A 27,383-nucleotide genomic window follows, 5' to 3' on the forward strand; every position below is an offset into this window, starting at 1 on the left:
TAGAATATTTGATCTGGAAAATGTATTCAGGTGACTGATCATATAAACTGAAGAACCTCTGTTCATCAGTCACATTTATGTGGAGTTCTGCAGCTCTGAGCCCTCTCTGATACAGCACAAATGAATAAGCACTTATTATAATATCAGTTTGTAATGGAGAGGTGTCTGCGCTGTAACCTCTGTTTGGTAGCTAATAATAGAACCAAAACACTGGAGGGACAAATTACTCTGAATGAGTAGTTGTGTAATACAGTGACTGAATGATCATTTGAAATCTAAAATAATCTTTTAAATTTGAAATATTCTAATTCTCTTATTAATGAATAATTAAACACCAAATAATTTAATTTGATTCACTATATTAAAAAAACAAAACACAAGAAGGACCTGCACTATAGGCAACTTGTCCTTTGCTCTCTAAGGAACAGGTTCTTTTACAAGGCCACTGTGCCACTGTGAAAAAAACATTTTTTTAAAAATGCTTCCAGGGCAATAAAACTACATGTAATGATAATTACATTTCCTTCTTACAGCTTGTTGGTATTAAATACAACTAATCACATTTGAATCAGCATCACGGCTTTAGAGAGAGAGCCTGGGGCTAAAGCTGGCACTTAAGGCCCGTGATAGCACAGAATAAATGCTCTTTAAAAGAATAGCATTAACTGTGATGAAACCAAAAGAATCAGTTGTGAAATGTGGTGGCAAACGGAGAAAACATTGACAATGTAATGTAACGTAACTTACAGTCACTTGACAGTAACCTTTAGGTTCAAAAGCTTCTGACCTATCTTGAACTTCACTAGTAAATTCTTATCAGCCTCAGGTCTATAGGACGATCCACCCTCGCATTAGTAACTGGAAGGGTCAGGAAAAACCTCAGCAACATATACAGCACGATACATTTTGCAGAATCAATTGTCAGCCTCTTTTTTCTGTAACTAAAAGTAAACCTGAACACGAAATGATGCTCTTGTTTGTCAGCTTCTATTTGTCTGTGTGACAGTTGACGGTCCTGTCATTATGCCTCCAATTGATCATGTGCCCTGGCTACTTAGGAATAGGGATAGAGGGATGTCCCTTTGGTCAAATGGTCAGTGCACATTAACACACACTTTCTTCATCAAATCTGGTGATATAGCTACAAGTCACAGGCTGCATGTTACCCTATGTAGAAATGATTGCAAAAGGTTCCACACACAGATTTTAAAGTAGTTTCTGTTATATGACATTAGTCCTCAGATACCCTGAGCTTTAGGTACAGTGGCACAGTGATGTCAGTATAAGTGGATGATTGTTACCAAATGTTTATCCCCTGTTCTTAGTCCCTGAAGGAGATTAGGATCTATTTGACAATTGTATTTTATTACATAAGTATACAGTAATGAAATGGACAACTTCACCATTAAAGGTTGAAAAAAATCTAAACTGCACCATGGCCCTCTCCAGCTCGAATAGTCTGAGAGGTCATGAAAGTGAAAACATTACACTCCACTCACATCACACACCTGCTGCTGTGAGAGAACAGGCCGATAATCACACAGTGTAAAAGAGCTGGATGGGGAAAGCAGAATAACTGACTGAGCTACAGCTGTGAGGATATCACATGGAGTGCATGTGACTTATGGTGGGAAAGCAGGTAGGGATGATTGTTACAGTACACACTGAACCTGGAACACTGTAAGCAGTCAACCTACTACTAATGTAAATTATTTAAACAGGATTTGTTAAAGAATAATTCTATCCAAATCTTTCTGATCCACACAGTTGACCACTGTCACTGTGATCGATATGAGAGATTTCCACTGTATTCATATTGGAAAATAATTTTTGTTTCAGCATTGCGTGAACGAATTATGCCGCTGAACAAGATGTGTGTGTCCAGCCATCAGCCATCTCTACTGTCACTCTGAGCTCATTGACAATTTAGACCATTCATTCCTCTGTGCCAGTGATGATCATTATATCCTGCATCACAGCTCTAAACCTCCCAATACGGGCCTCGTATCCTAATGGAGCACTGTGGGGCTTCTGACTGAAACCCTAATGTCATCAAAAGTGAATGAAACCCAATTTATTATGATGACATTCAAAGGGAGCATCAATTAAGCACGGCGCTCGTTGCGGCAGAATTACTGATCAGTATTTTGGATGCAATCCCCATCAGCAGATCCAAATATGATGTGCAGTCACTTAGCTGGCGCGCGCTCTTCCCTCGTGTGAAGTGGGCGTCTCATCTCTGAACTGCACTTGACTCGTGCGTGCTCACCGGCTCGTGTGTTTTGGAGTGATTGATAATGCACATTAACATGGATTAGGGGCGACCGTAGCAACAAGGAGAGTATTTGTGTGCTCTGAGGAAAACACAAACCTAATAACGGGACACAGAGGGTGCATAAATATCCGACTAGTATCAACCATAGGAGAAATCAAAGGTTATGGGAATACTCAAAATGACAGCGCTAAATGTTTCTTCTAAAAATAAAGTTAAGCTGCACGAGAGAGAGAGAGAAAGAGAGAGAGAGAGAGAGAGAGAGAGAGAGAGAGAGAGAGAGAGAGAGAGAGAGAGAGAGAAAGAGAGAGAGAGAGAATTGTAATGTAGTGATTGTGCCTTTACAAACTCGAAAGCTTCTCAGAGAAAAAGATATATCAGGGCAAAATAAATAAATAATGATCTTTAGAAAGCACAATAGCATGTCACAGACTTTGAAGCTAATGTCTGAAACCAAAATAAGGCTTGGACAAGAGTGTTCATGAGCTGCTCCCAGCATATCACTGTGTATTATCTCCAAACAGCCCAAACTCTTCCGCTGCACTTTGCCTCATCAAACCTGTGACAGATTGGGGTCTCCTGCTGCGTTGTGATGAAATGTGTGCTGTTAGATTCACAGTGGTTGCAGCGGTAATTGGTCACTTAATATTTCTTTCTTCTCTTGGGCAACGGCAGTGACTTGTATGTAGACAAAACCAACAAGCTCTTTGTGCTTTTGGTTATCTCGGGAGTGTGTTAATTTTTTAGATATTTTCTCTCATGACAGCGTTTACTCAGAGAGTGGGTTGTCATGGTCTTTATGTATATTTTAGTTTGATCCAGACATAAACAGCGAGTAACTAGACCCTCTCTCTGTGTGTTGCACGCCTGTTCATCTGGGCAGTATGTTCTATTTTCAGTCTCAGGGAGCTATGCTCTGTGTACTATGCTGTGTGTGTGTACACGTCTATGTATTTACAGTGCATGTTCTGCTTCACTACCGTCAGGATCATTATGTAAACCCTTCAATTCACTTCTTCTTTGCAAACAAGCCCAACCCTGTGATGAAGTGAACCTTGCCCCCTTTACAGCTTGTACAGAACAGAGAGTAAAGTGACAATGATGTGACTGCAGCCCTGGGAGATGAAGACATAATGTATATAAAATCCTTGTGCAACACCACAGCTGGAGAAAGGAAGAGCGGTCGGCTCGTAGGGAGATTTGAAGAGGATGGGAATCCCTCGTCGTGCCGCGCATGTTGTCATCCGACAGTACGGCGAAGCTCTCACCAGAAGTAAAAAGACTGGAAAAAATATATAAAATGCCACTCTAACAAGTCTCCTGGGACCCCCACTGCCTGGCTTTCTAAAGAGAGAACAGCTTGTCTGATCTAAAATGCTTTAAAAGACTCGAACAGAAGCAGCCTGCTGCGCTCCACGTACATATTCTGTCCATACGGCCCATCGTAAAGTCTCTGTGTATAGGTTTTGGCCGCGTGAGCCCATTAGCCTGTGTTGTTTACATTATGTAAGAAACATCAAAAGTAGGTGCTGCAATCCAACACAGTATCTGACAATGGGATTCTCCCCAGACATGTTCTGGTAATGCTCTATAACCTATATTACATAACATAATAACATAAGAGTTGCCAACATGTTTGTTAGTAAGTGGCCATTTGTTGACGGTACTGTCACTGGTCAGGTGACTAGTAGTCCTGTGTATTTACTGGCTTCTGCTCAGTGAGCAGTCATATGAATATGACTCCCACATGAATGTGCCAATTTTCAGCCCTGTTCATGTTGAGGTGTCTTTGAGATCACACTGTAAACAGGCCTGTCACCTGCCCAGCACAGAGCTGTTACACCAGGAACATCATGCCTACACCCTCTGTGTGCTGCACTCAGAGCTGTGCTCAAGAAGTTTTCAAGACACACAATCACTCACTGAAGCGTCTCACATGGAGACTCCAGCACTTAGAGCAGATGAAAACACACGATAGGTCCATTTTCCCACTCTGCAAAGCAGCTAAAGGCCCCCTGTTTGAATCTGTGTCTGTGGGTCTGCATCTGTGTCTGTGCTCCGACATTTCTCCCTGCAGTTGTGCATCTGTGTCCTTTCAGTTCAGACAGAAATGCAAACTCATCCGGCAGTGTGAGAGGAGTCAACAGCTTTTAAAAAAAACATCTCAGTGTTGGTGTTGAGGCAGTCTGAAAAGTCAAGAGATCTCTAGGAACAGGTTTGAAATAAGGCTCAAGTAGAGTCAGGTACAACCTCATTGTTTTGTTCTCAGTCTGAAGTATTTGTGTGAAGTAAATCCCAAAACACGTAACACTCATCTCTGATCACATTTTAAGGCGAGACACTACACTGGTCAATTGAAATTTTGGGCTATTTTTCTTCCTTAACATGTACAGGTAATACTCAGAAAATTAGAATATCGTGAAAAAGTTCATTCACTTCCCCATGATTGCGAACTGTACTGAACCAGACAGAGAGCTTTTAAAGGCTCAGGAACCCTTTGCAGGTGTTTTGGATTAATTGGCCGACAATTTGAGCTACAACATTGAACTTTTTCACGATATTCAAATTTTTGGAGATTCTGATTTTGGGGTTTTCATAAGCTGTAAGCCATAATAATCAAAATTCTAACAAATAAAAGCTTGAAATATCTTGCAATGCCTGTTATGAGTCTAAATAATATATTAATTTCACCTTTTAAGTTGAATTACTTAAATGAATGAACGTTTTCACGATATTCTAATTTTCTGAGTATTACCTGTATTCTTTCAGAAAAGTTGAAAGAAATGGTAGAAAATCCACATTAAGGAGGTTATTTTACTTCATTTTGTCTCTTTCGTCAGTAAATTTCTCCTAAATTCTCCAAAAGTGAGCATGCTATTGTGACATACTGTGCTGTGCCTATAATACAAGTCTTTAAAGGCTGTTTTCTCAAAATGAGTTTTTCCTCATACTCTGAGCCTGGAATATCCACTTCAGCGGCACTTACAGACACCAAACCTTCCAGTTTTATTCTCGTCTATATTCTGAAGGTTTTTACAGAGGGGATTGATGATATATCATTCAAAGCCTGATTTATACAACATTTTATTCCTAAAAACGTGGCAAAATTAGATTTAGTATTTCTTAATTTACAGAGTGATAAAAAGAGATATCCAAAACCCCCTCTGTAAAAACCTCTGACTCTAATATGTCAACAAAATAAAACAAGAATTTTGAAAGGGGCTTTATCCATTTTTCAGATTTCTATATCTAGATATCTGTTAGTTAAATGTTTTACCCTATTCACCTGTAGTGTCCCCCCTTAATTATCACAAGAACTCTTTTCCCTGGTCTGCTTGGATTGATCGGGCTGTCCTTGGTTCAGTTTCAGACGGGGTCCAAGTAAAATGTAATTTACACTCATGCTAAACAGGTGCCCTGCCCCCTGAAAATGCACACGCGTGCACACATACTTGTCGCTGTCTGCAATCGTATGACGAGGACAAGTTCCCCTTGCTCTACCTGTCTGGTACCTGTTGGTTTGTGTGCTTTACACAACTCATAATGACATAAGAAGATCACTAAAGCACAGTGTTCTGCACCATTGCTTCAATGTAGAGACGCAAGCAGCTCCAGCTCAACTCGGCCCCTCCCTCACTGTGTTCTCTCTCTCTCTCTCCTACCTGTCTGTCAGGACCTAACTGGCCATTAGAAGAAATCCTGCCAACAGATAAAAAGCCATTAAGTTTTTATTGTCTGTCTCTGTCATCTTACCGCTCCTACCTGCAGACCTGAGGACAATGAGTACATGTCATGTGTGCTGGGACACTAGGTTACAGCAACCTTCACCGACCCCCCCTCACCACCACAGTAAGAATCTAGCTGCCATGTGTATCTCCTTATCAGTCTGATATCTGATAACGAAACAAAGATATGTGTTTACACTGTCCACTTCATGTCCACAAATCTAATCTTTGTGTCTGAGTGAAAATTTGGTCAAGGTGATATTAAGGTATCATGACAATGATGTCACTAGCACAGTAGCATAAACACACATACACCTCGCTATAGTTAGAGTGTTAAGAAGTAGTTGAAACATGGTGATAGATCAATAATTATTATTTATAAATCACATACATCATTGATATACCAGATAACATTTGCCTTTGAGAACATTGTGTAGTGCTGTTACCACAACTTCTCACTGTCTCACTTTGCAAACAATGGCCGTAACATTTCATGATTCAGTATGGACATCTTGAAAACATGTGGAGGCCTGTCTTTGAGGTGTTCGATAAGTCTGAGTCTTTTTATTTATAATGCTCTGTGGTGCTGTGTGCGTACTGTCGGGTGCAACTCGTCCCTGATGACCCTTGCAAATACTCCAAGAAAAAAGACAAAACATCAGAGGGTGGTCATGCAACATTAAAGTGGATGTTATCCACCATTCTTTCTCATCCAAAGACAAAGAAGAACCGTGATAGCCTTTTACACTCTTGATGTTGCTTTTTATATGTGGTTTCTATTGTGTTGTCAGTTGCTGTCAGCTCTTTAATAATTCAGACTTGAGTTTTGTGATGCTCTCCATGCTGCCTCTGCACAGACGATGTTTAAGTTTCTTTGCATATAAATGCAGCTGAAGCCCACGGTGTCCTTAAGGTCAGTTTCAAAGGCACATCCTGGTACAGCAGTTGAAAATGATCCAAGTCTTAAATATGGCAAGGGCAGGTCGTACGGTTTTGGGAGTGAAAATATTATCGGAATCTACTGTATGTATCGCAGCTAGTAGGAATCTTTCATTTCAACCATGTTTGACCCACCCTCCATCACTAGACATGTTTTCAGCTCATCCTCTCTCCCCCTGTAAGAGCTTCTAATACAATGCAGTGGCTATGTTTCAGTTAAGCAGCCTGTAATAAATTACCATAAACATCACCTTTAACTAATGCAAGGACAGGGACCATTTATGTATAATCTCCCCTGGTGCTATTGAAAGAATAAATCTGCCAAACAGAAACAAGCATGGCTAAGCAAAATGTGCCACCACCCCATTAATCTCACTTAGCATCAGAGGACAGGTGGCTATGACGGAGCTTCAAACAGTACCCACACAGTGATACTGCAGTAGAAGAAGAGGAAGAACTTGTGAAATCCCATGAAGCTTTTCTTTTTTTTTTTTAGAGGCAAAGTGCTCCTCAGCAATTCTGCAATCTCTACACTGTGCTGAAGGAGCAACTTCTGTGTAATTCATTAGAGGTTGGGTATAAACAATACTTTCTCTATAGGAACACTGTGCCTTAGTGCATTTGTAGCAATTTTCTTCACGTACTACACAAATAATTTAACATTTACTGGCTATTTGGCATCGTTTTAATCTCAGTTCTCAAGAGGATAACATGATAAATTAGAAATATTTTAGTTTAAAACTTTCTTGAATACACACTTATTCATCTATTATTGGTTCAGTCTTCTTTGATGTGCTGATATGTTACAACAGACCTTTCATGTGTTCTTTAGGTGTACAGAACAATAACTAACCATGACAATTTTATCTGTAATTTTGTCATCAAATGTAGAACATTTTCTGGATATAACAATGCAAATCTGAACTAAACAGCTTAAAGCCAAGTAAGGATTATCATTTACTTATTTATTGTTGGAAACTTAATTAGACACTGATTACGTAAATCCAGTTGACCTGTTGTCGATTAGCAGTTCTCTCCTTTTCACTATAATGAGTGCCAACACTATATTCTTTCCAGGAACTGTGGAACTGAATTATTTATAAATGATAGACCCATAAAATAACGGTCTACCCAACCAACTATTATTTTATTGTCAACCTGCTGATTATTTGCTTAATTAATAATAGTTTGGGGGGGGGGGGGGGGGTCTGCAAAAGCAGAAGACAAAGAGAAGTAACATTTTGTAATATTTGATCTGGGACCAGATAACTTCTGGTTATTTTTTTTATTTATTTTTTATCATGAGTTAATTATATGTTTTTCAAATAGTTGCACTTTTCTTTAAGTCGACTGAGTGATCAATCAAATAAATGTTTCATATTATCAAATTATGATGCCCATCAACATTTACTAATACTGTCTATAGACTAATCTATATTATCTAGATCATAATAAGATCAAATTGATGATTACGTTTTCCCAATTGATTGATGCCAAATTGATGAAAAATTGTTGTTGTTTTTTGCTTGACAAAATGATCACTATCAAAATAGTCAATAATCATCTGTGACTGATCAATCAATAATCGTTTCTGGCCTGTGTTACAAATAATCACAGTATCAGGGGCAAAGGTTTTTACATCAGCTGCACAGAAACTGTATCCACTGTAGGAATTTCTACAAGTACGGACCAGCTCTTAGTCTCAGTGTTGCCACAGTGCCAGTTTCAATTAAAATTCATGTCCAAGCCATCCTATTATGTAAACCAAAGGACAGATTTCGGGAGGCATCATGGGGCTCACTGCCAGACAAGCTGTCCGCACAGTAGGGTGAGACTTCCAGAAATCCAAATCAAACAACTTAATCTTCCCTCTCCTTGGTTGTCTTGTTCCCATCAGGGGCCGTGACTCCCAGCAGCAGCAGCCATGTGAGAGAAGCCGTCAGCAAGCAGAGGATGCCCACCTCCAGCTAAAGCCAAGAAGCCCCCTCCCCCAACCTTCCTTCCCTTCCTCCCTCCCACCTGTGCCCTTCCTTCTTCCCACATGAGGACGAGAAGATGACTATCACCAACCGGCAGTCCTTCAATGTCCTGACGGTCATTTTCCTCCTGCTGTCCACTGCAGGTCTGTAAAGTTTCTTATCAGTCTGAATCTGTCTGTCTGGCCTTATTTTTTCCCACTCATATGATATTGCAGGGTGTGTTCATATTTGGCATGCTATAGGAGAAACTCAGGTTATCTCAAAATGTGGGTCTCAGTCGTGCCAGCAGTGATCTAATGAACCAAATACAGGAAACGACCCCAAAGAGATTAACAGACAGAGGGAGATAGATGGTGACATCTGATGGCCAGACGTTAAGTCAGAGACGTTTACCATCAAGTGACTTGGAGGAATTTATTGCCAAAAAACAAAAATGTACTTGGCAGGAAAAGCCGTGAACCTGAGGGGGTTCTCAAAATGGCCTTCAAGTGTAAAACTGAGAAGAGAGCAAATTATAACCCTTTAGCTATAAACAGAACAACCCAGCCAACAGATACACTATCTCTGAGATAGGGAGCATACACATTATCCACACATTATCCACAGGGGAAAAGATGGTAAGTCAAGTTGGAAAATTACAAAACAGGACTCGAGGAAAACAGGGAGTTAGTGGGAGAAAACAGCTACTGGTAGTATGTAGCACACTGAACAGTAAAACCATAATAACCAGAAAATTGAGTGTGAATAATGTTAATGACCACCTCATTAAAGAGCAGCTCTTGCCCAATCGTAGTGTGAAACATCCTCCTTCACATACACAAAAATATGCATGTAAACCCAGAGGACCTCGATTTCATCTCACGTAACTCCAAACCACTCTTATGTAACTATAAGTCTGTGAGATCTGGGTGACAGCCAGAGATGGGATGTAATACCTGGATTTCTACCATCTTTTGTGGCCAGGAACAATGAAATATAACTCTCCAAAATGCACAGAGTAGATTTCTGACTTGACTTGCAGGCATCGAGTGCAAGGCTGCATTACCGATTTTTCACAGACGAGTTTTGGTCCAGAGGACAGAGTTACTGTCTGGAAAATGATAAAAAAAAAAAAAAAAATTTAAAAAAGCTGCTGTTGCAACAAACACTACACCAAAATAAGTTGAAAGTGTAACAGTGACTATGACTCTCTACATTACATTCACACTAATATGGAAAAGATATAACCAATTATTAAGTGTTAAAATATTTTAAATAATGAATTTGTTGTTGTTCATGTCATTGATAGAACAGTTGCTACTTGATATCAAACTTAATTTAATTTCATAACAACATAATAACATTTGAAAATAAATGTCAAAAACTTCAAGAGGCCAAAGTGAGACCCTGAAATTGTTTGTTTTGTCCAACCAACAGCCCATAACCCAAACAGATCATATTCATAAGAGAACAGCAGCAAGTAATTACATCTGGAAAGCTGGAGAATGTTTTTAAAGTTGATGGAATTTAATATGAATTGATGCACAAATTCAAGAAATTTTCATGGACTGTCGAGCAGCAAAAAGGTAAACAAAGGTCCAGCAGACTTATTGGCTAAAGAAAAATGATTTCTAGATTAATTTTACAGCTTAGCAAAAACTCAACTGACTGAGTTCCTCCTGAGTCAGCGTCACTTTTATCATCTTTTAACTGAACACTGAATGAAACACAGATAGAGAGCCAGTCGTCCCTCCATGTTTCCGTACAATGTCAACAAACTGGAGGTGTGATGAAGCTATAAATAAATAAACATGAAGTGTGAGCGCTGACTGATGTTCAGATGTTGCCTGTCGCCGGCTGCAGCGAGAGAGAGCCCTAGCTGTTCTCAGACCGCGGGTTGTAAACAAACTGTAATGCACGAGCCAAGCTGTTAACTGTATCCTAAATTTCAAGGGGTGTTAATGAAATTAAGCAGGTGGGTGTGTTTACAGCTGTCTCGCTGCCAGAGCCAGATGTTGTTCATTTGCGAAGCCGCAGACTTCCCCCCCAACACGCGTCTTTCAAACCCTTTAAATCGTTAGAGGACTTTATGGTCCACTTCCAGCGAGGAGGCCCACTGCTTCCTAACTGCCAGTTCACTTACGTCCAACTGCTGACACGACAAGTACGAGGCTTTGTATCGCCAATGCAAAGGTCAAATGAAGACTTTTCTTTCACTATAAGCCCTCCTTGACTTCTAATTCGACCGTGCCCTTCAGTGTCGCTTCTTTTACCCACTCCTCCACTAAAACTGTGAGCACTGAGAGGACAATAGCTCGGCCACACCAAGCTCATTATAATCTGAAAGAGCGTGCGCCTTTCAAATGCTGATCTGTCCCTGTCTGAGATTTCTGAAAAGCCTCTATCACCTTCTATCATGAGTGGACCTTGAAATAAATCACAGTGGCGACACAGCCACATTTTTAGGCTTCTCTGATGAAAGGAAATGCATAAGACGAGGACAAATCAGTTACAGTATTACAAATATGAGTGTACTTCACATGAATTGGCATAATTTAACTTAAGCTTTGGCTGAGAATGATCAAACACAAATAAATCAAAGGAGGTTCATTTAATACAGATTAAGAGAATGACACTCATAAATACATTCACACTGATACATCAGCATGTCTAATATTATCTGCCGATTTTAGTTAAGCCCCAAAAATTTTGTCGTAATTGTGTATATGTGAGCCAATGAGTCGCATTACGGAGTGGAAATCTAGTTTCAGTTGGGTTTGACATGGGATGACTAAACTTTGGCTATGTTTTATTGATTTGCTTGAATAGAAAAGGTATTCACAGTTTTTCATTTGCACTCTGATTTGTGGCTACATTTTGTGTGGTGTCTCATGTTTTTTCTTCATGTAACTCTCAGTTTCTGCTGCCTTAAATATAAAGGAGAATCCGGGTCATTTTCTAAGTAACGCTCTACAGCTCTAGGTCCCCCAAGTGCGACCATAGGAAAAAATCCTATGGTGTAGTTTTGTGTGGTAAGGAACTGGTGGATATTGCAAAGCATTTGTAGTGATATTTTGAGCATTATATAGAGGCCAAAGCCGCGGTTAGAAGAACTGCCCCCATTGCTTCGCTGTTTAACTGCAGCTCTAGATTTTTTCCTATGGTCGCACTCAGGGACCTAGAGCTATAGAGCATTACTTAGAAAATGACTGGAATTCTCCTTTAATCTTACCCAAGACACACGTAACACAGATTAGAGAGCAACAGTGGTGTAGAGTTTACATGTGTTTCTTTTTCTCCTTTTTTTGTATGACCATCTGGGTGATGAGCCAGTAGACATTGTGCACACATATTTTGGGCATATTTTAGTGAGTTTCTTCTTTAATTATACTAATAATTTAACAGCATCCGTCTCCAGGCAAACTGCAACACTGCAACCGTCACACTCTTAGAAAGAGAAAGGATGCCACGTTGACATTGATTAAATATAAAGATGCTGAACAAGCAGGTGCATCCTGGTCTCAGCCCTGTAAACTGACACTCATTATGTCTGGTTCATTTCTCTGACAGATCGGTAATTTATCTTTATCAGATGGAGTCTTGGCTGCTGCTGTGACTTCATTCTCAAGCTAAACCTTGTTGGCTGTTAGATGCCATAACAGAAGCAAAACAGTTTGACCCTTTTGTCACAGCGGTGATGTACAGATTGATATTCTCCTGGAGGTGCAGTGACTTTGTCAGCACAACTGCAGATTAATTCAAATGCACCACAGTATTTGTACTATGTGACTTTGCATTGCTAAATGAATGAATCAGGACAGTCGAATAAATATATACAGTACATCCAAGTAGTAGAATCATTTCTTGGGCTGATTAATCCCTTCCTCTTGAGTTCATTTGCAATGTACTTTGAATGGAGCAAATTCTGTATCCCAGAGAAAAACAAATACCTGAGCATATTTTTTACGTTTCTATTTTGAGACACTGTCTTCATTTTGCATAATTACCAAAACAAATGAAATGTACTTGTGTCTTTTGGGTTGTTGTGTTCCTTCCAGGATAAAAGGTGACAGAGCTTTTGCTGTGAGAGCATGTAACATGATGTCTCCTTACTGATTATGTTTTCCTGGTACACTGTGATTGGTTTCCGTGCCTTGTCCTACATTGTTTTTATTACTCAGACTCTCACCAGTCAACTATTCTAAGGCATCTTGGGAAAACAAAACAGCTTTAAGCAACTTGTTTTTTGTGGGTCTCCATCTGTAGGCTGAAGGGTGTTTCCTTGCGAGCTGCTTTCCATCAATATGTCTAATAAAGGAGTAGGGAAACAAACAAAGCTTGCCTCAAAAGGCCATGAGTCACATGAGTCTTTATCTCCTGCGGTATCAACATTCATCCCTCCTGACAACTTGTGAATGCATTTTACATTATTCTTTGTCTGCCTCTATTCTACAGCCCTCTCAGCTCATTACCGGGTGTGTGAACCCTACTCCGACCACAAGGGGCGTTACCACTTTGGCTTCCACTGCCCACGCCTCTCAGACAACAAGACCTACATGTTCTGCTGCCACCACAACAACACCGCTTTCAAGTACTGCTGCAACGAGACTGAGTTCCAGATGGTCATGCAGATCAACCTCACCACCACCTCAGACGGATATGCACACAAGTGAGTCACAATATACTGTCATTTAACACAGTTTAACCCCTTTAGACTCTGCATCTGTCCTGTCAGGTGTCACTTTGGTCTTATTAGTCCCATTGATGTTTCCATTTATTGGTTTAGTTTGATTTCAATTTAGTTTTGGAAATTGATTGAAATCTCAGAATTATAAAAATCCTTTTTTTTTTTTCAGAGAAATAAGAAAAGTCCCTAGTCAACAGGGATGGCAGCCATACTGTGATGACTTTATTAGTGAGGATAAAAATAAGTCACGCTCAGGGTGGGCTGTCTTCACAAGAAATCCTTCAGTCAAGTACTCAAGTAAATCTCATTAACACACAAAATGTACTGATTCGAAAGAGCAAGAAAGATTGCCAGACTCAATCCCAGCATCTGACTTTTCTAAATTTACATTTGAAGCACAACATTGCATTTAAGATAGTGTTTTGTGTGCATGTGTCTTCAAGTGATATTTCGGGTTATTTGGTGTTGGGTTGTCTTAGGTATTCATAATCAGTGTATTACCTGCAGTAGATTTGGCTCAGAGCAATGTCAGCTTGGAGAAGCAGTCAGGAGCACTGGCGCAGAAACAGAATATGTGCAGCTGTGGAGAAAGACAGAGGAAAAATGTATATTATCCACCTGAAAACATGACCACTTGTAAACAAAAAAAACAAAAAAAAACAATATCATTAATTAATTAATTAATTAATTAATTAATATTTTTTTATTGTGATAATATGTTCTTAGGACATTTTTGTCAGTTTTACTTAAAACACGATATTTAATTTCCAGATTATTTGATAATTAAAATGATGTTAGAGTAGACGCAACCCAAAATCAATTCATGTTTTTTCTTTTCTTTTTTTTTTTGGGGGGGGGGGGGGCACAAAAAAACATAAACATATTATGTACCAAATTTGGTTGTGATAGAATAAAAATGCAAAGTTGGAAAAAACTACAAAAGGTGTCCTCATTATATAAATCCTGAGACAACAAATACAGGAATAAGACTATATTAATAACACCCAAAGCTAATAGTTTTTTCTTAGGGCAACAATGGAACTTTCCACCAAATTACACTTAAATCTGTCATGTGGTTTCTGAGATAACCTGCTACAAACATAAAACAGCACCAAAACACCCCTGGGGGATGTAATTAGGGGAAAATACAGGTTGTGTTGAATCTTGAGAAGAGCTTTTTGCAGGCAGCTGTGGTGGTACAGAGAAGTGACATTTCCTCAGATCAGATGAAAAATGCTAGGTATATTCAGCTGACTCACAAACAGTTCACTCCCTCGACAGCACCGTACCTATTGACACCACTTGCCTCTTGCTCAGAGGCTACATTGGCATTGATCTACACCTACAAAACCCTCGCAGAGAGAAGTAGATGCTGAGAGTGTTTGTTGTGTGTTGTGAGTGAGACGCCTCCACACGATAGCTCACTGAGGCAGGTGTTAAGTGTTGGCTACTGTATTTCATCATGTGCTACCACCGTATCACAGAAATTCATATAGTAAATTATAGTGCACTTGTCCAGTATTATTAATAGTAAACTATATGATGCATGGCATGGGATGACAACATATCGTCACACAGGACACAGTATAAGCAGGTTTAAGATGAGTGAAGGACACAGACAAAATGAGCCTCTTGTTCAGTGGGAGCTCTCAGTGGGAGGTCTGGGTGACAAAACCACAGCTCTTTCTGCTAATGCCGTCCCAGCATGCCTCTGTCTGGGATGGTTCACACTGCCCTGCAGCAGGTCATGATATTTCATTTTAGTGTCAGATGGACTGTTGGGCCACTCTTTCATCCAGGCTCAGTGGAAGACAGGACTGTGGGTTTGGTCTTTACCACTGGCCAAAGGAGTTAAATGGGCTATTACTCTATGATCTCTACTCACAGCATGCTGAGGATGGCATTATGGTTCGAGACTCAGTGTAGTAGTTTTAAGTTAAACTAACACCAGCTGGCCTTTGTGGGTTTCCCAGGTCAATAATGTGGCATGTAGCACTTTATACAGTTGAAACATAAACAGTGGAAGAGTCAGCTGAGATTGAATTATGAATTCATATTCATTAAATTATGAATAACGTTTGTTTTGGTTGTTTTCATGATCTGTCCCTCTGACTACACACACGTTGCTTGCCAATACTCTCTGACTGACCCAGTCCGTTACCCCCTCAAATTACCTCCAGTTAACTGACTTGGGTGATATGGCAGGTGACCAACTCACACATGTTACCTTCTAATAGTTACATCACATGCATTGGACATTGCTAGTGAGGTGTCTGTGCATAGCAGCCTTACTGAGGCCAAAAATGTGTGAGTTTTAAAACGAGTGAAATAGCGGGTGTTTTAATGTAAGATTTACCTTGATTTTATCTACATGTGGGGCCTCATCAAGTCAAGCCTATATGGGAAAGGTTAGAGCAGTAATATTCACCTGCCTCAGCTGATTCAAGCAGCTCAGATGTTCATTCTAAGGGAATTTATTCAGAAATATATTCCCACGACCACATTGTTTTCAGACAGAAATGGATTCACCTGATTCACAGAAGTAGAAGAATTTTAACATCATTTTTGAAATGTATATCAACCAATGCAGTCCGACTGCAAGATGTGCCGGAATGATGTAAAACATTGGTTTCCCTGCAGATGAACTGACTCTGAAGTGATATTCTGTGTCATCTCCGTCTCTTGAGTCAAAATAATATTTTTTCATTCTGAATAGCATCCAGATCAAACTGAGTCACTTCCAGATTCTTTGATGTTCCCCAACTAAATGTCCTCAGCACCATATAAACAAAAACATCACACCCAGAAACATTTAGTAGCCCCATTTTGGCAAATGCTGTTTGTAAATCTTCTCAGCCATTTTCTGATGCAATGCCTGCTTATTTACCTTGTTACATTTTATAAATGTGAGCAGACTTAAAGTACACACAAATGTGCCCTACATAAATCCAACTGGATCATTTTATTCATGGAAAACATTAGTGAAAGATGAAAACAAGTAACACAGGGGCACTACGAACAAACCAGAGAAGGATGAAAAAAATAATAATAATGTGTTGATGAAATTCTTTGTCCAACTTAAGAAGAAAATATTTAAAAAGCAGATAATGGAACAGATGGAGGTTTGTTTAATATATTTATGGTTTTTATCAAGGGAGGATTTGATGAATGTCTTGGTCATGCCACATCAAGGGCAAACACTCACACCTGGCAGCTGCAATATAGCTACTGGGAATTTAAGACCCAGCTTTAGGCTATCTGGATGGGAGCTCAAAGCATGTGAGGAGTGTTTACCGGTGTCTTTCCCAGATTACTCTGGGCTAATACTCTCCGTCTGTCTCCTGCAGTAATTATACGGCCCTGGTCGGCGTGTGGATCTACGGCTTCTTTGTCATGGTGCTGCTGGCGCTGGACTTTCTCTACTACTCAGCCATAAACTATGAGCTGTGCCGGGTGTACCTGGAGAAGTGGGGTCTGGGAGGACGCTGGCTGAAGAAGGCGCGGAGTCAGTGGCACAGGTCCATGCCGGAGGAGAGTGAAGCCCAAGCTCAAGCCCAGCCCATGGTGCCCAGCCACTACCAGCCCCGACACAGCCTCCGGGGGGAGAGCCACAGCCCTACGCTCCTGCCCTACAACACATCCACCGCATGGTGAGTCACAGTCCATCACATAATGACTGCCTATCTGCAGTCATACGAAGATTATTATTTTTGAGGCAGCCTCCATTTGATTTGGTTGTGTCCCCCATTCTTAACATACATCATAGTCACACCAAATAGGCAGATTAACCAGAATACTGTATCTGTTGTTACTTAAGAGTACTCATAAGAGATGCAGTACATAGCTCTTTTAAAATGAAAATCGAATTCTAAACATAAAGGAGATGGAACAAGCATCAATGGTTGCCATTTTGTTCAGTTTAGTTATTTTTATCAAATTAAATATGCCACATCTGTCAGAAATAAGCCTTATATTATATTTATAAGGCTTATATTTTAAAGACAGACCTAGCTAGTGACATCACCAACAGGTTTCTGAAGAGAACACAGAGAACCACAGTGGGCTGCTCCTCATCATCATCATGGCCAGGCCTGACTACACTCAACTCTCAGCTAATCCAAAGATGTTTAAAGAGGTGGGTAGGTGTGGAGCCGAGCCTTTAGTGCGGATCATTTACTTACTAACATAATTTACTAGGAGACTGGTTTGCCCACTGTAATGCCACCAAAATTGAGGATTTTAACATGGAAGTCTGTGGGGATTGACTTACTGTAGATTCGGGGTCTTTACTGCCCATTACAGGAAGTTCACTGCACCTCCTTGTTGGATTCATCTTTCAGCCCGAGCTTTGATTTTTCCACCACTGAGACTCTTATGGTGTCTGCAAAATGAGAGTGAGTGATTTAGCAGTGCAGCCAATGAGAACCACATGTTATTGTCCACAAGGTGTTTGTGTATTGAAAATCAGCTCACAATGAGACAGTGATTGAGAGGCTGAACAAATATGCAAAATAAATCTGAATCAAAACCAGTGGTGGGAGAGATACTAACATACTGTATTTCAATTCAATAAAATACCACAGAGAAATACTCACTGACAAAAGCAACAAAAACTCTTAAATACAAATTAAACAACAAAGCTATGAGTGCCAAAATATAATTCAAGTTAAACAAAAGTTTAAGTTCAAATTTATTAAATTGATATCATCCACACGTCTATGTGCATGTCTCTTTAATGTCACAGCTGATAGGTGGGGAGTCCATTTTAATTACTTGAAGTCTTATCTCAACCTATATTCATAATAATCATTTTATATATAAATCTAAATATGCAAAATAACAAGTAACTAAAATAATCTAATTAAGTAAATGTAGTGATGTTAAAAGTACAATATTTGGCTCTAGGGCAGTAGAAGTTAGAAGCAGTTAAAAAAAAAAAAATTTAAATTAAAAAAAAAAACAGTACTGAGGTAAATATACCAAGTGGCTTTCCATCACCAAAAAACTCTATATGATGATTGCTCCTTCATTTCTTTTAGAGCTCAAACGCTGTTTAGAAAACCCATAGACCTCTAAAACAATATTACATCACACATCCATAACAAAATATGGAGCACATTACCCTGCAGAGACTCTAACTGTTGTTTGGAAAAGCCACGAATGGAAAAGATGCTTAGAAACCAATTCAATGGTCCCTTTCAGATATGTTCTTCATTTCTTTTTAACATCATTTCTCTTTGTGTCTCATTTTGCTGCCTGCCTGTTTCTCTTTGTACTCTGTGTTTTGTTACAGAGTGCTACACGGAAAGGAAACAAATTAGAGCATTTCTAGCATACTTTCCCCAAGCCAACAGGGAGGAGTCTAAAACATCAGGCTCCCTGTGTACTCGAGTTCCTCATTAAGAGTGTAGTGTGCACACACACAGGCACATGCACTTTGTTACAGCCAATCAATTATATTGATGACTCTGTTACTTTTAAAATCACAGCAATTCATTGGTAATATTAATTTGATCTCATTTCAATATGGATTCCCTCTCTCTATATAAGGAATACTGACAATCAATATTATAAGAGTCCTTCCGTCCACTAATGGATAACATTCTGCAAAGTATCTGATCTGTGTCTTTCATCTCACAATGGCAGTGCACTGTCTGAACATAACCCTTTTTTTTTTTAAAGGAACTGAGAGATTTTCTTGGTTTTTAGCCTGACTGGCTCATTAGAGAGCTGCCATTATTAATGAGATAAAGAGAACAGAATCATATGAACGCTTCATTGTCCACCAGGAGCCCTTAACTCATATTTAACCTGAATCAGAGCCACATAGGAAACCTTTCATGGAGTTTTTTTGTGGCAAAACACCATCTGCTGTCCTTTCAGTTTATCTTTTTATTACCCTTGAGAGCAGTCACAGGAGTCTCAGGATGTGTTGGGCTGCGTGTGACTGTTGTTAAAACACACAATATGATTTACAATGCCAGGAGTGAACGATAACACACAGCAGCCATGGGGAACCTTTCCTCTTTCCACAGACGTTGTTCAGACTGTGCTCTGTGATCGTGTAGCTGAGCAAACGTACATCTTTCCGCAGTCAATTTTTCATTCAGTTCTCCGTCTCAGACACTGTTCACCCCATCTGTCTGACTGAGGTTCCAAGTCTCTTCCTAGAGGTAGATATCTCTCTTGGGTCATGATAATTTAATGTGGACAGAGGTTTGACAAATGGCTTAGAGAAGCAGTGTGGACAGTGGGAGCCACAGATAGAGGAGCTTGGGTGCTATGAAGGGATCCTAGGGCTGCTCTTCTGGTGGAAACGTAGTTAACTAAGACTGGACATATCCATGGAGACTCCTCATTAGACATGAAGTCAGTTCAGTATGATAGGACTCATCAATCCTTAACTGGTGAGGTTGACCTGTACTGGCACTTCTCCAGTCTTGTACTAGACGATGTCTATAAAAAAAGGTGTGTGCAGCAAAATGCACATTGATAAAGTGGGCCTGAGAAAAGAGAGCATGCTAAATCTGTGGTAATGCATGATGATAACAAAAGACAGAAACAGCTCCAGGATGGATGGTGGTTTGGAATAATCATGTGCAACATTTGCTATAAAAAGTAACCTTTTGATAAACAGGGCATCATTTACAAGGAACTAAAAATAGTCTTAGTTAATCATTCACATCGAACAAGAAAGTGACATTTGCTGGGAGCTAAATTCAGCCACAAGCAGTTTCTAGGGCAGGATCAGAATAGTCTGTTCGCCATTTCACACAGTGAAGAACCTCTCACAATCCAGATAATGCTTGCACTTTTTCTTAAATGTGTGAAGTAACCATGTTAGGTGATACTGTATGTACACCACAGATGATGTTGCCCACACAGTGCGTCATCAGATGGCCCAAGGTTTATTTGCGGGGATACAGATCTTTATCCCTGGAGAGGATGCGGGGTAATGGCTCAGAAAACTGGGTCCACTAAGTTGAACATCTGCTGGCCAAATGTAAACAAACAGAGATGGGGTCAAGTCCCATAACTGGCGCAGCAGCATCTAAAAACAACCCAGTTGCACAGCAACTCAGGAATCCAGTATGAACTGTTACCAGTGCAGCAGAGCAATCCTGACGAGCAAGTAGCAAGTATCGTTTCTCCGCATGCACAGATCTATCTCGTCAAAGAAAGTGCAGCTTGGCGTTGAGCGTGTGGGAAAACTGTTTACCATATTTGTGAGCAGGCTGGTATGTACTGCTGCAGATCTGCTGGGGGTTCAGAGTGGGTGGCCTGGGAAACCGTTATTACTTTATCTCCGTGGAGACCCTTTATTAAAATCTCTTATTCATGTATTTACTTAAGTTTGGACAAGTAAAAGAAAATCAACTGATGTACGAAATGATGTGTGATCCAGGCAAGAGACAAAAAAGGGTATGCTGAGCCAGATATTATAGTTTATCTCCACTTATAGGAAAAATGTATTGTTTATGCTGTTTATGAGCAGAGAATTGCCAGTAAATGGGAACTTACTGTTGCATTCAATGGCAATAAGATCCCAGTCGATTATTTAAAAAAAAAAAAAAAAGGAAAAAAAAGTTGAGTTAAAAAAGGTTTTCAAAGCTATTTCTGAGGTCAGATTTTTCATGGGCCAGCATGGGCAAAGGCCTGGGTATGCCTAATCCCTGCAGTCTGCACTACGCAGGACTGAAACAACAGACTTGACTCGAAGCCAGAGATTCCCAATCAGAGGTATTTGTACCCAGGGGGTATTTCCGCTCAGTGATGCTCAGCTGATTGGGAAAAAGAAGAAACCACATGGCAGAAATCAATATATTTGTGTTGAGGAGAAAATAACCATGTAAAAGTGGAATTATAAACTGGTATGAACCTCATCTTTGGTATATTTTTTGTCATCATTTCCAATTCACTGCAGAAGTCAGCGTTAACAATAGTTTGCAATAAGCAGATCAGATGAAACACAGACTGGTCTAGATGTTTCTGCCTGCTTTCAGTCTCACATGATCTAACCAGCTCGTGGCTCCAGTTGCAGTCATGAGTGGTATTGATATTTTTCATCCAATTCTCTGCATGAATAAGCTCTGTATGACTATTCCTGTAAACATCCACTTTAAAATCCATTTAAATTAACACGTTTGGGACATGATGGGATGTGTTAATGAAGGGGCACTGGAGCTGCCCTCACAAGGCTGTGGTGGTGCAAATTCTACTGGGAACCACTACATTAAGCTTATCTCATTTCCTCAGAAAGAAGAAAAAAACATTTTGGCATCACAAATCTTAACAGGACTTTTATATGACCCTTAAATGGCAACAAAACTCGGCTGTTCCTGGAAGCTCCTGCTCTAATGCCATAAAGCTCTCGGCAGCATTACAGCCATGATTGGTTGTCGACTCATGGCTATTAGGACATTCAAAGTTTGGCCAGGATCCCAGTTTGTGCCAGTCCAGCCCTCTTTGCCCACCACTTCACCCTTTGCAATTAGTAGCACTTTGGGAAGAGCAGCATCTAGCAAATATCGAGGGAAGCGAGGGAAACTTCAGAAAGAAGCTGGAAACGAGAATCTCCTACATTATCACTTATTCTACAATTCCTTGTTTAGTGTGCCCACTGACACTCCTCCATCTCAGAGTTGCAAGAAATATTTGATCTGATCTCCTGCTGTCTGTCTGCAGTCTGGCTTTAATGCACATTGTGAATGAATTAAGTTTGGCTTTATTCAGTGCTGATAAAGACTTACTGAGAAAAAAAAATCACTGTGCAATCAAGACAAAAAATTAACTGCACATCCACTCGCATGTTTGGTAGCAGAGTTAGAAATACATTGACTCTGTGTTACAGTAGTTTAATGTGTGCTGAGCTTAAACCAGAGGTGTCATAGATAAAAGTGGCAGAAATGAGATGTTGGGCAACATCAAATGACACCACTGCACATCAGCCAGAACACGTCAAAAAGTCCCTTGGCGTTTCATGAATCACTTGGCACCATGTTGTAGCAGCATCATGCCAGTATCAACCCACTCACTCAAGGATGGTCGTTTACTGGGCCAGCTGCGCCTAGCCACAAGATAGAGTGGTCCACGTCCGTGGTCACTATCACCACTTTCAGCATATACTTGGCTTCTCCAGCAACCTTAACGGTGCCTCTTACAGTCAGGCCTCAGCGATTCAGCGTTATCACCCGGCCTAATAAATGCAGTCTCCATCACTCACTCACTCTGTTCCATCGCTTTGGTCCTAGGTAGCCATGCCTAATACCAACACTTAAAAACCTGCCAATCTGGCTGCGGAGGAAATGACAAGCAGTCACACTTTGCTAAACCCAGGAAGCAGAAACAGCATTTCACATTTTTCTTTCACCTGTTTTTTTTCTGTCAGAGTGATCAAAGCCTAGCTCTGCCTGCTGCATATTTACGTCCATCTTGGAGCTCGCTGGATGGATTTCGGCGGTAATAATAGAATTGTACATTATTAAATTATTCCTGGCCTGTCTGTCCACTGAGCGGCATGCCAAGACCTTGTGCAATTAAAGCAATGCTCTCCATGTGGTGTGAGTTAATTAACATCATAGATGCTACAAAGGCAATGAGGCACAGAGTTGTGCTGCAGGCTAGAAGAGGAAGAGCAGGGGAATAGGTTCAGTTCCCAGCAAGTTGCTGAATGTCTTTTGGTATTGCCATGGGCAAAAGGGGTTGCAGCAGTTTTTCTATGTTTATTTTTGGGGGAGTGTTTGTGATCTTTTATTACATTGGTTGTCACACTTGCGTGAGTGCAATAAGAACTTCAACTCCTGAAAGCACGATAAGCAGAAGCATCAGTGTCCCACAAGCCTGCTGATTGCAAATATTCCAGTGTCCATACCAAAATGCAAGAAAAATAAAGATGAAGAGGAGGTAGAAACATTTTTTCCCTATTAACAATGTGGTTATATTAGTTTGGGCAGCAGAAATACATGCTGTGGATGTGATTCATAGATGTCGGGTGGTCTAAAAGTCCGTACAAGATTACAGGCTTGTAAAATATTCCTGTAAATCTCAAAAGCAAAGCTGCTCCATTTCAAGAGTTGTGTTTTCAGGCCTGATTTCAAGCTGATTTGAGGCACTACAGTATGTTGTCATAAAAAGATTGATGTGGGCCACGAAGCGCAAAGTGCCACGTGATCAGAGACAGTTTCTGCCATGCAACTAAAAGCCAAGTCTGTGTGGTTCTATAGGATCCTGCAGACTTTTCCCAAACAACTCCTGTGCCAACTGTGGTGGGATTTGATGACACAGACAAGTTCACTCTGGGCTTCAAAATAGCTGGACAGGATATAAAAATGATACAACCACAATACAAATCAATTGTTTGATTTTTTTTTTTGGTTCAGTGTGATCCCACTCTATGAGATCTTATTAGTCTTAAATATCCATGCCTGGATGTGATATTAAGTGTTTCATCTTCACTTGCTCAGTTGTCCAACATTTCAGTCATATTGTTTGCTTGGCCTCCATCAGTGGATGGAATAAACTAGTGAAAAACATTATGATTTCTCAGAGCCAAAAGTGATTGTCTTCCAATATTTTAGTAAAACCAACAGTAAAAAAAATAAAATGTGGTCTACCATAAAAACTCTCCTTTCCAATCGATACTGGCATCTGTTTAGGTCTGGTGTTCACAGACAGCTGAGAAAGTATCCATACAAATTCTTTTTGTCTGAAATCTAAAACTGATCACACAAATGTTTCTGTCTGATGGATCTCAAGCCTCATCTCACTAGTGAATGTAAACAGATTTCACTGCTCACCTTATTTTTTCTTTTTATCTCTACCTTGCCCAAAAGAAATGTGTTGTGGCCTGAAGTCTGCACATGCTCTTCTAAAATAAACACTAGTTTTGTGTTGTTGGATTCATAGTATTTGTATGAACCCTGAAGTTGCACGTTTCTGGTATTTTTTAAAAATCTCCCAGTCCCGGATCCTCACTGCGTCACCAATGTTAAAAAAAAAAAAAAAAAAAACAGGAACCAGACCAAAACTGGCTACAGCATCTGAAGCGAAGGAGACCACCCGAGAACAGAGAAAGATTTATAATCCCCACCCCCACGTAGACCAGGTCACGTCCCTGACTTGTCCCCAGTATGAATCACTTGTTACATATCTCTCTCTTCTCTGTTTCCTGCATCTCTCCACTAATGCTTTGAAATAAAGATGAAGATAAAAGCTTCTGAAAAGGAAAGTTCGTCATAAAAACATTTTTGTTGAACTCGTACTTCTCTGAATCCTAATGTGTTTGTTTTTTTGTTTGTTTTTTTTCTCTGGGCAGAATGATGCAGCAGGTGGACAAACAGAAGAGTAGCAACACCTTGCTTCCTTACGTCATGCGGAGGAGAAGCCCCACAGACGCCCCTCTCTGGACCACAGATTCAAAGACTACTAGTGGGCTAGCCATACTGTAGTAGTTAGAAGTGACTACTGCCCCTTTCTAATGAGCACAAAATCCCCGTGGGCTGACAGAAGCAGGATGACATGGCATTTAGGAACCCAGCTGAACAGTGTTTGCAAGACACACAGGACAGTGCTCCTGCAGCCACAGCCAACGAGTGACAAACACATTCAGCTGCTCAAAGGTGTTCAGTGATCCCCTGAAACGGCTGCCAAGGCCTGGAGTATCCCAAACAAATCTGAGCTGAACTGGATAAACTGTACTGCAAGTGAGAAGGCTTGCCTGTTTTGGAGAAAAAAAAAGAAGAAAAAAAAAGTAAATCTTTCTAGATATAAAATGTTCATTACACCGCTGTGTCAGTTTGTGTTCAGTAGCAGTTAGACACAGTTGTGGGTTATCTATTTGGTGATTTATTTATGTGAAGTAGTCAGAGAAATAGATGAGTGGTTAACATTCGGAACATGTTACAGCTTAGGTTGATGCTGCGCATCTCACTTAGAGTAGAATGATTGTTACTTACTGAAACCAGACACGAAATGTCTCTGCAGCCATGTTGAAAGACGGTATCTTATATGAAATGTTTTAGGTTTCCTTTCTGCAAAACAATGTCTCTATATTGTAACGTGTCTGGGAAGGACATAACGCCATACAGTTTGACTGCTGTAGATCTAAAGGTTTTACATTAGGTCGTCAAGATATTTCTTCTTGAGTCTGAATAATTTCACCCAAAACATTGAAAGGGGACCTATTATGCTTTTCTGTCATATACTGTATACAACGCTACAATGTCAGATGTTCCGTTTTAGACAAGTATCAAATGATAAGGTGGACGTATGTAGTAAACCTGAGACATCAGTCTGCTCTGAACACGGTGTCTTCTACCTCTGTGATAAGCTGGTGTCAGATTTGTTGACAGTCATCGACTTCACTCCACCAAAAGTGCAGGTTTACTACATACTTATTCACATAAGACAGCATTAGTTGTGCATTTCATGTCCAACTAATTAACAGGTGCATAGACAGTAAAAATAGTATGTATCATTATGTCACAGAGGCAGATCATGAGTTGGATTTGCTGTGGGATGTATTTGAGAAGTTGCCATTTCCAATCAATCATGTTACTCAGTTTTAGTTAATGGTCACATTGTTTGCTTTGAGAAGCTCTAAGCCCACAAGAGGATGAGGTGGTGGTTGTGTTGCACCTTGGCAGGATTCCTGCGATTAAGGAAGCCTGAGTAATATTGCCTGTCTCAGTCAAAAGTTCAACTGAGGGGCTACATAACAGACAGTTGAGATCAGTAAGGACTTTTTTTTAACTATGACTCAAATGTCCATAAGAAAAGCAAAATGCAAATGAGCAAATGAGCATAATAGGTCTCCTTTAGAGTCAGGGATGCCTTTAGAACAGTTCATTGCTTTCTGCTACAGTAAACATAAACTAAACTCTTTGCCTACAACCCCATTTGCGACCAAAACACATAAAACTAGTATGTGACAGCTGACTCGGTAACCTTATCCAATGACTTGCTTGCCCTTCCTCATGACCGGAGCTGCCTGAGAATACAGGTCCATTAGCAATATGATCCAAATGAATATCCATGTGGCTCCTTTATAAGGAGCACTCTATACCGTACACTGCTAATAGACAATTGTAAGCGATTAGCCATAACAGAAAATGTAAAGAAATTCATCAACATCCCCTTCACTGTCAGCAATAATGTACAGTAGCTTCATAAAAGGAATGGCATGGTTTGTGGAAGTCAGACAGCCGGCCAAATGAGCACTGGGTTATCTCTGAGGCGTATAGCAGAGGTTTCAGCTTGGTTTACATGTGAAAAAAATGAAGTCAAAGAAATACACAGTATTTATGGTTGATGAATTTGTATTAAACTAAAAGGTATCCAACCATCTCTGTGTCAGGTTGTCAGGAGAAAAGTGACAAAAACAATGATCACTTTTAAAGGGAAGCTTCTGCTTCAGGGCTGCAGGGCTTACTATAGATTAAATACCGGTAGTCAATTATTGTCTCAGTTAATCAGTCAATTTATAAAATGACAGAAACTGGTGCAAACTGCTCATTATGATTTCCAACAGCCCAACTACTCTGTCAGTCAAACTATTCAGTCATCAGTTTACTATTGTATGACAAAGAAAAGAATAATCCTCCTTCTACATTTGGAACTAGAAAATGAAAAATTATTAAAATGATTAATCATTTATCAAAATAAAATCCTCTAGGGCTGCAACTAAAGATTCATTTAATTACTGATTAATCTGGCAATTATTTTCTAAATTTGGTCCCTGAAGTCTCAGTAAATCCCTGTAACAATCGAATGGCTTCAGATTATTCTCCTTATCCTTTATTCAA

At 40.0% G+C, this 27,383-nt stretch overlaps 1 protein-coding gene across 2 annotated transcripts; it reads left to right on the plus strand.

The window, feature by feature from the left end:
• Positions 1 to 8,880: 8,880 nt before the first annotated feature.
• On the plus strand, positions 8,881 to 25,000 carry shisal1b (shisa like 1b; the record flags this gene model as incomplete). 2 transcript variants are annotated; one of them, XM_083972832.1, is made up of 4 exons in its annotated part: positions 8,881 to 9,058; positions 13,350 to 13,563; positions 16,929 to 17,231; positions 24,896 to 25,000. In XM_083972832.1, coding segments are annotated over exons 1-4 (585 nt in total). In that variant the 5' UTR covers positions 8,881 to 8,991. The 2 variants fall into 2 exon arrangements, with proteins under 2 accessions (XP_083828958.1, XP_083828957.1); XM_083972831.1 differs by lacking the exon at positions 24,896 to 25,000 and having other exon boundaries at positions 16,929 to 17,235.
• Between the last annotated feature and the right edge of the window lie 2,383 nt (positions 25,001 to 27,383).

The sequence above is a fragment of the Trachurus trachurus genome, assembly GCF_905171665.1.
Source record: "Trachurus trachurus genome assembly, chromosome: 6".
NCBI lineage: Eukaryota > Metazoa > Chordata > Actinopteri > Carangiformes > Carangidae > Trachurus > Trachurus trachurus.